This window comes from Calidris pugnax, unplaced genomic scaffold (genome assembly GCF_001431845.1).
Source record: "Calidris pugnax isolate Ruff unplaced genomic scaffold, ASM143184v1 scaffold8, whole genome shotgun sequence".
Lineage (NCBI taxonomy): Eukaryota > Metazoa > Chordata > Aves > Charadriiformes > Scolopacidae > Calidris > Calidris pugnax.
The window spans coordinates 12,935,308-12,948,313 of record NW_015090830.1 but is presented as its reverse complement, the minus strand read 5'-3'; the positions used below and the strand labels follow the sequence as shown (position 1 = coordinate 12,948,313).

Here is a 13,006-nt window from a genome sequence, read left to right as displayed (position 1 = left end):
CAAGAAAAGGGCATTTCTGAACAATCTGTTTTGCCTTATGGGAGAAAACTGTTCCTTCTGAATTTAAGTGGCTCTCTTGCTTTTTGTTTTTATAAAATTGCTACAGCTACCATTCTGGAAAAATCAAAACTGAAAAAACTTAGACTTACTTAAGAGCTGAATCTTTCAAGCAAGCAACTAAGTGTTAGATGTAGATTTTCAGATTAGCAATTTTTAGATGTTTCACTTTTCATGCAGCTAATCTAAAACACCTTAAAAGAGAAGTGCGTTTCAGGAGTGGGTAGCTTTGTCTGCTCAGCTTACAAACTTAGAAATGAAGCTCTCTCAAGTATCTTAGCTATTCATCCACATTTGTTAATGACTTCATAAGTTATTGAACCATAGATTGAGAAATTAGCTACAAAGAACAACCTGCTATTTGGGATATTGAACACCTTGAGATCTACATAAAAGGCAGTTTTGTTGGGCCAAGGCCAAAAAGTTGAAGAAATAAACAGTACTTCTAAAAATTTTCAATACTTACTTTTGCATAAGCAATATTTTTCCCGATTATACTAGAATTTTACATTCTACCATATGAATTATCTTGTCAGACTTCTGCGTATTTTAGTAGAAAGTACTTCAGACCACAGTAGAAAAGTAGTTTTATGTCACAAAGCCACTTTACGTCATTCTGTCTTTTATTAAAATCAGTTCTCCACTGAAGCCTCAAGGGCCCCTGTGCTCACCTAGCTTTCCTCAAATTTGGACATACTGTTACAAGTTTCGTTGTTGCTTGGGTTTTAGCTGTCATTTCAAGTTCTTCCTCCTTCTGAAGTAAATGTAAAACTCTAGATGTCCTAAATTATTCTAAAACATGTATGACGACCCACTACATTGGATGGATTTGTGCATACACTTTACGTCAATCAGGAGACATTTAAATTCTCAGACCACAGTTTGCAATGAAGCCACTGCCAGAATGTACGTCGAGACCTGATGTATCCCACTTCCCTGATACAAGCCCTAAGAAGAAATGAAGTGAATGTATTTACAGCCAGTGTGAAACACCACAGGATGTAACACAAATAGAAGACCTCAACCAGAAAGTTGCACTGCAGCATGAGAGGTGACTATCAAGCTACAAAAATTATGATGGGCATGAGAGTTCATAACCAATCTAACAGAGAATGTGTTATCACTCCAGTAGTGGGAGCCTCATTAACGCTTTTACGTTAGTGAGACAGGACCAGCTACAGAGAAGACCTGAAACTACAGCCGACTCATCCTCAAGTTCAACCACCATTGGAAACTATTGACCTGGATGGAAACGAAGGAGGCTTACAACTGCTTAACAAGGTTTGAGACAGGAAATGGGAAAACAAAAGCCAGACCCACTTCCAGGATGAAGAAACTGAACACACGTCAGCAAGCGACTGTTGTATTACAGATGCCTTTTGTGTTTTGTTCTTGGCTTTTTGTGGGTTGGTTATTTTCAAGATTCTCCTCTGATTTTGATTGCACACAGGTAACAGTACTTATTAAAAACATATACACTAAGGCTTTATAAAAAGCAGAAACTGAAAACCTAAGTCTAGATGAATTAAATCTTCAAAAATAATCAAGTGCTTTTTAAACTTGTCTCTCTCTTCAAATCCCGAGAGGGACAATATTTTATTCTGCTGATCAGAGATACCTAGTCTAACAAGAAGTCAATACTAATGCAGAGAGATCTGAGAACACAAATGACTGAAATGGAGTTTGACTATAAGAATTAATGTTTTATTATTGAAAGCACAGCACTGTGTTTCTAAAATTACCAGATTCTCAGTACAGTAGATGTCAAAAGCAGGTTAGCAATACTAAGTATCTTGAATCATGGAAAGTAGGATTTTTAGATCACAAGCATGAACTTGTGCAGTCAATTTAAGACGTTGCAGAAGATTCAGTTCCTTAGATTGAATATCAGATGACCTATTTACACCAAACGCTATGGGTATTTGAGTTCAAGTTAGGTGTACACTTACTTCACAGGCATGGAACAGGTTTTCCATTCTCTGGTTGCTTTAGAAAAACAAATATTTGAAGGAGGTTTACTAAGCCTAGTAAATCCCACAGTACTGACTTCATCTTAGCACCAACTATTTCAGCACTTTATACATTAATTTGTATTCAAGATTTATTAGTCTCAGAGAACAAACCTCCAACCAGGACACATCTAGAACGTTGCAAGCTCTAAGGATGCATATAACTTTTGAAACTCTGCATGGATTGCATATGTATTATCCAATTTGTTATACAGTTCTCTATATTTATGTTAATATCAGGTAGATAAGGAAGAAAATTGATGTTTTCTAAATCACAGTTTTGTCAAGCTCATCCACAACCTGACTGGCTTGTGACATGCATCTTTTCAGTCAAGCTGATAATAAGAGTATAGAAGACACTCGCTTAGTTTCCTTCAATCAAATTTTCAAAGTGACAAGTTCACATCAACTCTTCAAAACATGTTTGCTTCTAAGCCAAATTTTGATTCTAACGCCAGATGGAATGAGCTGGGCTAACAGATGTGAAATTGCTGAAATCCATTTTAAACAAGAATCTTTCTAGTTGTTTCCAAGAATTCTTGGATTAGGAAAATAAAAAAATACGGCAGCTAAGCCTACCACCACCCATAATGGCAAAAAAAAAAAAAAAAAAAAAAAAAAGGTTTTGGGGGGGCACATGTATTTGGAGCATTATGCCTGCACATAATTGCAGGGGTTTAATATTTTTCCTAGAACTTTTTTTTTTTTTTTTTTTTTTTTTTTTTTTTTTTTTTTTTTTTTAGTGAAAAAAAAAAAAAAAAAAAAAAAAAAGATGGCTTTGGGTGGCATACGTTTTTTGATTTGGTGCTTTCCAACATTGCCAAGGTATAAGATTATTTGTAAATGCATGTGTTATAACTTCAGTTTTAAAGTCCTCCTGACTCAGGACCAATATTTTTCAAAGACTGATATGCATTTATTTTCTACCCTTCATTTGACATTTGATTAGGGAATTGATATGGAAATCATGGGTTCTGTCCAAACAGTAAAAAAGCAAAGATAACAGCATGAGAAAGGCATTTACAAAAAGAGACTATTCAAACCTCACTCTGAGAACTATCAAAAGAGAAATATGATGATTTGATCATGGCTTCAAGCTCTTGCAACCGATTACAATTTTATCTCCTAAGCATCAAAGCTCTTTGCTGATAAAGAATATGAGAAGAAATAAGCAGGATGGACTTCTAGTTATGTTTCAAAGTGCATCTGCAGCTAAGAACTACTTCAAAAGCAGAAGTTATAAGCCAGTGTCTGTTCAAAGAAGGAACTGGATATGAAAAGTTTTTGAAACCTCTACTGATATAATTTTTTTATGTGCAAATTAAATACTTATCCATTTTCTGAAGTTTATTGCTTAGGTAGATGGTTTTGAACAGAATTGAGGCAAAAGATTTTAAGCAATTATAACTGAACAAGAATTTTAAGTAGAAGTAGGCTATTCTGGAAAACTTCAAGTCTTTACAAACATCCAGAAATAATATCCAGTCTTGCTTTGTTTGAGTCACCTTTTAACAACTCATGGAAAAAACCTCTCTAAAGAATCACAGAAATATAATGTAAATATCCTGTCATGTAGTTTGCTTGTATATTACATATGACAGTGGTCAATTAAGATACTGTAATCTTCAAAAATCTCTGTGTTTTAGGATGTTCTCATTTAAATTTATTATTTAATTTTAGGATATATTAATTTCATACTGGAAGTAATCAATATTTTGTCATTAATGTTCCATCAGGAGATTAACTTTCTAGTAGATGTTGATTCTGACTGGTCTTTACCTTCTATAAGTATCTCTAATCCAATTCAGCTACTAAAAACAGCTCCAAGAAAAGATCAAACTATCTCACTCAATAATATTATTGCCAAGAAATACTGGCTAGAAAAAGGAAAAATCTACCAGGATGATGAAAAAATTAAGATACTTGGAATTTGTTTCTTCTTTGTATTCCAGGGCAAAATTCAGAAATACTTGAGTTTCTTAAACATACCTTGTTTAGACATAGGCCATGTATTTACAACTTTTCCCTCCTTGAAACTGACTAGGTATATTGAAAGAGAAAGTAGTTAGATAGTAGTAAGAATCTGGAAGTTTCCACATAAATCAAGTGACCGTAAGCACCTACAGCTCCACACCAGAGCATCAAAATACCTGAATCTGCTTCACATTCATTAATTTAATCCAGTCCTCTACCTCAGAAACACTGACCAGTTAAGAAAAATGAGATTTTTCCCAACACTTTTGTTTCTTCTGTCTGAGTCAATACTGGTTGCCATTTTAGACTGACAGAGAGAAAATTTCAGAACTATGAACTATGTTTCACCAGCCTTTTCTTTACTTAAGAACACGATGGCATTTCTGCTAGGATGAAGCGTGGTTGTTCAGAGCAGAGACATAGCAGTTGGCATCATTTCATAAAGCTAAACTACATGAACAAAGGTCACAGCACGGACAACCTTCGTGTGCTCGTGATATTAAACAGTATTGACAAGAAGTAAACAGAGTCTGCAGCAGTTTCTATAGAGCTTTTATGGGTTTCTTTACAGAAGCTGTGAATAACTATTAATAATACCTGAGTTTAGAAAAAAGTCTGGATTAGAGGCTATTAGGATAATTTCAAATAAGAGAAAAGCAGTCTCTGCCTTTGGCGAGATAATCATAAATCCTGAAATTAAAAGTGCCACAGGCTCCTAAATTCAGAACAACTGCAAGAGCCAAAACCTTTGAAGCAATCTTATACAATCAAGAAATCAAATGAGAGAGAAGAAAAGCACTACAATTAAGATTTATAGCAAAAAATATTTATAGAACTGCGAAAATCTCAAATTTACTCTGGATTTGGTAACGCTTATTTGATCTACACCTAAGCTATATTTGAGAGATGATTTGCTACAGATCTTTGCACTGGAACAGGTTGCCCAGGGAAGTTGTGGATGCCCCATCCCTGGAGGTATCCAAGGCCAGGCAGGATGAGGACTGGAGCAACCTGGTGTAGTGGAAGGTGTCCCTGCCCATGGCCAGGGGGTTGGAACTCAATGATCTTTAAGGTCCCTTCCAATGTGAACCGCTCTATGATTCCTATCAGAAAGCTATCACCCATGTAGTAGCCACAGACTACTACACAGAATATTTTAGCATGTTCAGCTGAACATTAGTAGTCAGTAGGAAATATTAAGTTATTGTTCTGTTGTCAAAAACTGGGCACAATTTTCAAGTATATTTCTTGTTTTTACCCTGGTGACATCTAGAATCATACAGAAGTACAGCTGCATGAAAATTTACCATAATTATAGTAGAAGTGCCTGAAACATAATTATATCATTAAACAACTAGTTAAACTACCACTGTGAAGTCTTGGCATCTTCAGCAATGTTCATTTAAATATACTGCTGCTAGAAATAAGTCAAACAGTATACTTAGCATTCTGCAATTTTTGAATCATACAAAAAAACTTACCTGCTACTCTTTCATCTGTTTCCCTATTGCCATCATCAGAGTATCTTGCAAAATCTAAGGAATCAAGAGTACTGATGCTTCCAGCGCGATCTTAAGGGGAGGAGAAAAAAGAAAAAAGAGAAAAAAAAAGACATCAGAAACAATTCTGAAGAGTTGACTGGCTTTGATAGAGAAAGTTAAAACATTGTCTCATTTCAGAAACTATAAATCAAAGGCTAAGTATGTATTCTGCAAGACTGAAATTTTACTGCATTTTCTAAAAGTCTGTCTCTAGGTAAAAAAGTATATCAGAAAATTTGAAAAAAAAAAAAAACAAACAGCATTACAGCAAGTTCAGTGAACCAACACTGTAAGAAATTCACCCCTGCTCTCCAAAAGGCTGAATTTCTATCCTGTTCACAGCAAATGAGGAGCAGTGCAGTTCCACAAGGGCCAGGGACCTTTGCTTGGACACGCAGGTGAGCACGCACAAGAAACCAGATAAAAACTGTTCTGCAACAAGTTTCAAGCAGTTATGTTCCCATTTTACAGAAACCTGTAACTGCTACTTCCTTTTCCCTTTTTTAGTATTTTAAGATCTGTTAACATGACCAAATACTCTTCTACATAAATCCTGATCTAACCATTAACTTCAGTACATACACACTTAAAACAACATTTACTAAGGAATGTGCTACCTAGCAAAATTAAAGCAGGGTAAGTACAGTTCATGCTATTGCAGGTATAATATTCACACACTACAATTAAAATTGTTAATTAAAAAAAAAAAAGCATTCAAGAAATTCAGTAAACAGCTTCAGGTTTTGGTCTGACCTTGACATTTTTCACTGGGGGTGGGGGGAAAGGAGGGGATGAAAAAAAAAAAAAAAAAAAAGCAATTTTGATAACTTTAAGTCTGTTGAAGCACACATTTACCTTTTTATTAGAAAAATGTTCAAAGAAGTTACTCATTGACAGAACCCAAAATAAATAGAACATGTTCCAAATACAACTGAATATTCAGAAATTACATAAAGTAACAGTATCTTTCCCCTCCTTTTGAAATTAATTTCTTTGTAGCACTTCAGAAATAATTTTAATTATAGTAGAGCTGTTGTCACAGGAACAAAGAACAAATTCCATAAGGCTGTCAAAAAAAAAAATTACCCCATAACTGTCAGTGGAAATAGAAGCAATTTCATCACTTGCCAGTCAAATTCCGTCGTGACTAACATTACAGAAAGTATTAAAATCCTCCCCCCACCAAAGTAAAAAAAAAACCCCACAAAACAACCCCCCCCCAAAGAAAATCCACCCCAAGCCCTTCCCAAGAATCTATTAATGAGTTTCATTTCTGTATGTCTAAGTCTAAATTGTCCCTTAAGGTCTTGTGACACCTTCTCTACATACAGGCCAGCACTAGACCGATTCAAGAATATCTGGACTGATGCTGATTAAAGCATCTAAACTTACTTGAAAAGCTACAGAGAATACACAATTTGCCAAATCTAGCAAAGTTACACAGTACCAAAACTAAAGTGCCTGGCAACCCCAACTGGTCTGTTTTATGGACATGAAGTATATGATAGCATACAGTTTATATTTAACCACAATTTATTTTGCCATGACTATGCTTTGTCATCCAAGCAATGAAAGAGATTGCTTCTCCTCAATGAGCGTCTATTCAGTATTTAGTTTTAAAACTCCCTGTTCGTTTGGTCTTATCTACTGCATTTCTTCCCAGACAATAATCTAACTTAATAATTTGCTCTTGGCTGTTCTATAGTGCTTAGCAGCATAGTACAAACTCTTCTTTTTACAACGTCTTTGCAAAACGGACCTGTGTGAAAACGAACCAGATCTTATAAAAGGGGAACAACAGAGTGGTTAAGTTCAAAAGTAAACATAGATTTTGCATGGACAGCATGAAAGTCTTCAGGGCTATTTTTTCAAAACACCTAACACCTTGTTCAGTAAATACTGCTCCAATTTAATTAATTTAAGATAACTTTCTGAAATAAAATTCAAGACTCCAGTTAAAGAAGCAGACAACATTCAAATAGAGATCTCAATGAAAAGCTGGCGTTTAAGAAAAGCTACTCAGTCTCATATACAGCATCACTATGGCAAAAGCACAAAACCAACTGTTTGCTCTTGCAGTCTTGTCATGTTCACAGCTCAATTTTCCATTTCTCTTATGAAGCAGGTAACATCAAGAGAACCAATGCACAAATTCTCAGGTCACGTCAACCACATCATAATTTCTGAAGCATTCAAAGCCTTAAGCAACAAAACCTTTTTCATATAACTAATGTCATGCTTTAGAGGTAAAGGCTCTCCCACCACAAGTGATAAAACAAATCTAGACATAAAACACCAACTTATTTGCAAAAGCACCCAGAAACTCAGAAAAAAGCAGCTGTCTTGAAAAAAGCATGGAGTAATCAAAGACTATATCAGGATGTACACAACAGAAGCCATTTAAGATCATAACGGCATCTGTGAAACCAACAATTCACAATTCCCAACCAGTGAACATTTTTAAGGTTTTACAACCTTAAGGGTCCTTACAGAAACAAAATAAACCCAAGGGGTTTTTATGATTTTAACACCCAGAAACCATCTTAAGCACCACATTTACATGCACAGCAGCAATTTCGAGGGGTTAAACTTGTATGTTCACCATTTAGACTTATCTCCTATCCATGATAACAGCAAACATCTAACACTCTCTTAATATACATGTTAGCATTATAAAGAAACACAAATCAGAGAATCATAAAATACCAGGTTGGACGGGATCTCAAGGATCATCTGGTCCAACCTTTCTTGGCAAAGGCATGGTCTAGACAAGAAGGCCCATCACCCTGTCCAGCTGAAACTTAGAAAGTGTTCAACGGTGGGGAATCCACCATTTCCCCGGGGAGATTATTCCAACAGCTGATTATTCTCATCCTGAAAAATTTTCCTCTTGTGTCCATTGAGAATCTCCTTAGGAGTAACTTGTATCCATTACTCCTCATCTTTTCAACATGACTCCTTGTAAAAAGGGAGTCTCCATCTTCTTTGTAGCTACCCTTTAAATGCTGGAACATGGTGATAAGTTCTCTCCCAAGTCGTCTTTTACCAAGGCTGAACAAACCCAATTCTCTCAGCCTTTCCTCATACGTCAGGCTTCCCAGGTCTTTGGATCATCTCTTTGGCCCTTCTCTGCACCCTCTCCAGCCTGTCCACATATTTTTGGTATAGCAGGGATGAAAACTGAACAGAGAATTCCACGTGTGGCCTGACAAGCACTGAGTAGAGCGGGATAATGACTTCTTTATCTCTGATGGTGATGCCCTTGCTGATGCAAGGATGTATAGTCTGTGCAATCTGTGGCTTGATACATCCTACAGGAAAGGCTTTAGTAAAGTAAAGACTTAAGTAAAGGCTTTCGGTAAAATAAAAATCAATATAAATTATCTGGATTAAGACTGATTAAACCAAACAAAGATGTGCTAGAAGTGCCAGCCTCACAGCTTGTTTCCTGCTACCACTATTCTTCTTGCCCAGTAATGTTGATCCTCCTTCCCATCACAAAAATACCCACCCCAGTTATCACCATCCCCCAAACATGCTGTCATTACTAAACCAAGCCAATTTGGGTACTAGAAGTTATTATGTCCACATTATTCAATATGAAGATAAGTTTTAAAATGAAAACTTTCTTTATGTATCGCTTTGGTGGAACCTGAATCTGCACAGAGAACTGTGTACAGATATCCAAATAAATGCTGAAGGAAATGAAACAATTACATACAGACATAGGCTGAACAGTGTCTTCTCAATTCAGTGTCCCATTAGATGACACATATTGCAGAACTCAATCAAGCCGGGAAATTATAGCTTCCATGATGCAACTCGAACTAAATGGTTAGTTTGAATAATATAACAAGACTTCTACCACTACTTGTCTATAGGATACTACCTATCTCAGCACTTCAGCTGAGCCACATCCTGGACAAACTGGCTCCATGAGCATCAATAAATCACCAGTGTTAAGGTTATACCCTGCCAAGCCCCAGCTACAGGGAAAGCCCAGTCACAGACACTGTTTCACAGCCACAGCTCCCACTGAAGCAGCTATTTCAAGCAGCAGGAGAGGAAGCGACAGGGGACCTGCTCCCTCTGTTTTCAGTGCTGGTATGGCTACTCGTTTCTGCTACCCACCTGGAAAGATGGGCTTCCAGCACAGCCAGGCTGGGTGAGGTCCAAGTGGCAGCTCCACCTCCTTGCACTCCTACTGCAAAGCTTGTATTGCTGTATGGCCCTTGCCTACTTTGGCTACACCGCAATTCCTGCCCGGAGTCACAGCTGCGGCACAGCCAAGGTGGAGGGAAGAGTGAGCAGCCATGGGACCCACTTCTTCTACTGAATGCCACAGCAGCACTACTGACCTGGATCCTCCCCCAGTGGAACTAGGTGAAGTCAATTTTAGAGCTGTTATTGTACAACATATTGAGGCTTCTCAAGGAACAGAGCTAAGTGCCACACAGGAACTTAGTGAGTTTAAACAGCAAAGAGCAATTTCTGATAGAGCCAGCTTAGGTATCAGTCACAGCATCACCTGAGATAACAAGGTGAGAAGAGAAAGCCAAATGAGACAGTTAATCGAAAATATCCATCAGGCTGGCAAGGGCCAGGAAGCCTGCCAGATACATCATCAACAGCAAAGTCACTGCACACACATGCTTCCTGGCAGGGCTGTGCTGAAAACTGCCCAAAGCTGAACAGCGTCAGGCCTGCCCCATCCCTTCACCTCCCAAAAATGTACCGTGGGAGTATCAGTATCTGTCATCTCACTCCTTACCCCGTCTTCATAGGCACTCATCAGTGGAGCTTTAACTCCTAAGACTAATGCCATCATCCAGAAAGTTACGGATTAACATCTTATAGCCTCAAATTTTACACTTCCATAAAGGACGTACCTGCTCAGCAACAGATCAGAGGGTGAAACCGGTACCTCCCTGCCGGCAACGCAACAGCCCCATTCACCAGGAAACCCTGTAGGGCTGTTTGGAAGAGAGGAATCGGCAAGGGAAGGGCTGTGCTCAGCCACGCTCCTCACCTGAGCAATGTGAAACATCACTGTTTTTCTCAGGTACAAACAGTTGTACTCCAGTACACTGGGTGGAAGTATTTCAACTATAGCATTCACAAAAGAGGACTACTATCTGGACTGAAAGGAGAAAAGGAAAAAAAAAAAATTTTTTTTTTTAAGGAAAACATGCATTTCTTCACCTTTTTATTTATTTTGATAAAAATTAAAAAATCTTATGTTTAAGTTATCTGGCAAAAATTAATCAAAGCAGAATCTTGAAGGGGGAAACCACTGAAGAGAAGTATGCTTGGGCTGAATTCTGTTTCTTTTCTAGAAAAGAAACCTGATGTGACACAGCAGTTGGAAGCCATTTTGCCGTCATGATATGCTCATTCCTACTAACAGTCTTTTGTGGATGGACTTTATATTTCTTTCTCTAGTATTCTGAATTAAAACACTTTTCTTTCTAATCAGCATAAAAGCTTAGCTTTCCTAATGAATAGTGAAAAAGTAATTGCTGTCAGTTTAATGTTTCAGAAATGGTAAAGAAACACACTAAGAACAGTTTTGACAAGGAGGTTATAAACAACTCCAGAAAGCATTGATGGAATACATCATGGAATATGGAACAAGAGAGTGCCACAGGTGCACAGAAAACAAGTAAAATAGGCTTAGGCTTTTCATAGTTCGTACTGGTGAAATGCCAGGAGATGGACTGGAATATTAAATGAGAGCCTGTATACAGTTCTTGTCTCTTACCTCTGCCACTGGAAAAGGATCAATAAAGTAATAAAGTTCAAATTCACATTTGACACTCAAAGCTACGAAATTTTTTAATCCAATTGTTGAAAAATGCAATGGCTTTAATTTCATTTGTGAAGTTAAAGGTCAGGTTTAGCACCATGTTTTGCTTATTATCTTACTCAATCTTTGAAAATATTGCTTCATTCCAGAGAAGGGAATTTTAATCCTTTCTCATTCCCAGAACTGTCACCTGTATGACATGCACATTTCTGGTGACAGCTTTTGCTCCCTAGGCATATTCAGCTCTTTTACTGAAAGTTGAGTACAACCATAAGGGGGAAAACGTTAAAAAAAAAATAAAATAAAAATCTCAAAACACAGCGATATATCCCCTTCCACTGCCACATATAATAGGAAAGAGCTTAAGTTTAATTCACTCTGATGGTAAAATAAAAAAGTTTATTTTTACCAGCTTACCTAAAGAGACACCAAGATGGATCATATTAGCCATAGCTTCACAGTACGTTAAGCAGAAATAAGCTGTAGTCTTCTACAAAATTATGTTATTAAATAATTTTTACATGAACATAACATTGTAAATCAGCTAAAGATATAGACAAACCAAGCGACACTACTTCTTAATAGAAAGGGTCATGAAAGAAAAAGTAAAAAACGTAAACAAATCTTTTAGAAGGTATTTTCATGTACTTTGCAAATATCTAAATTGATTTTTAAAATTACTAGCTGGTAAAGCAGCCAGTAAGGTGTCAGATTTTCTCCAAGATCACAGGGTGTCATATCATAACGTACTAACAATTAACTAAACGGAGCACATGAAGACGAAGAGCTCCATCTTTTTCCTTTAAATTCAAGAAGCAATAATGATACTATGCCCGTACAAGACAAATCCACTTTGCATCTCTAACTATGTGTTCACTTGTACTGAAAAATATCTGTAACCCTGAAACAAGACTGTAGCTGTATTTTAAACTGATGAGCAAAATAGCTGGGTAACCACATTTTAACCTGATCAAGAGAAATAACTGGCTACTGGGAATTTGGTTTTGATTAGTAACCACATGGACCGAGATGCAGCGCAAAGTAGAATCCTTCCCAATCCAGATCAAAACAGCTTTCCACTGGATATTCCATATAAAAAAATCCTTTCCAGTTTAAACCAGGCTTTACATAAATGATATGGTAGGAAGAAACAGTTGCAGGCAGACAGCTCACACATACCGTATGAAGATACAACCTTTTTTTGAGATAGTAAAAGTCCGAAATCCACTAGTCTGGCTAATAACTTATGCTTATCATGCTATTAAAGAACCACCATTTAGGCTCTTCAGGAATCCACCCTTGCACATCACTATTTGGAAAAGAAAGAAAAACCACTACTTTGCATTTCAAAAAAAAGAAAACAAAACCCACTCTTTGAAGACACTATACTCGATTGTTTAATATAGTTCTACTTATAGAACCACCTACTGTAGCCTTACCAAACAGGAATATGCAACATACCAACATACCACAGGCTTTGAAAAAAACTGTTGTAGAACATTGTTCATGTTACTAGATACAACAAAGGATTTATATAGAGAATTCTGAATACCAGGTAGAGATTTTTTTTTTTTTTTTTTTTTCCTTTTAAGGAAAAAAAAAATCGTTTAACATTGGGG

The 13,006-nt window shown here is 36.8% G+C and overlaps 1 protein-coding gene across 1 annotated transcript in view; it reads right to left on the bottom strand.

The window, feature by feature from the left end:
* Nucleotides 1-13,006, bottom strand: part of KIAA1468 (KIAA1468 ortholog) — a 93,307-nt gene that overhangs the window by 59,737 nt on the left and 20,564 nt on the right. Inside the window, exon 2 of the mRNA XM_014940997.1 lies at nucleotides 5,522-5,611. Coding sequence (XP_014796483.1) covers nucleotides 5,522-5,611 — 90 coding nt within the window. The remainder of the gene's footprint in view (nucleotides 1-5,521; nucleotides 5,612-13,006) is intronic.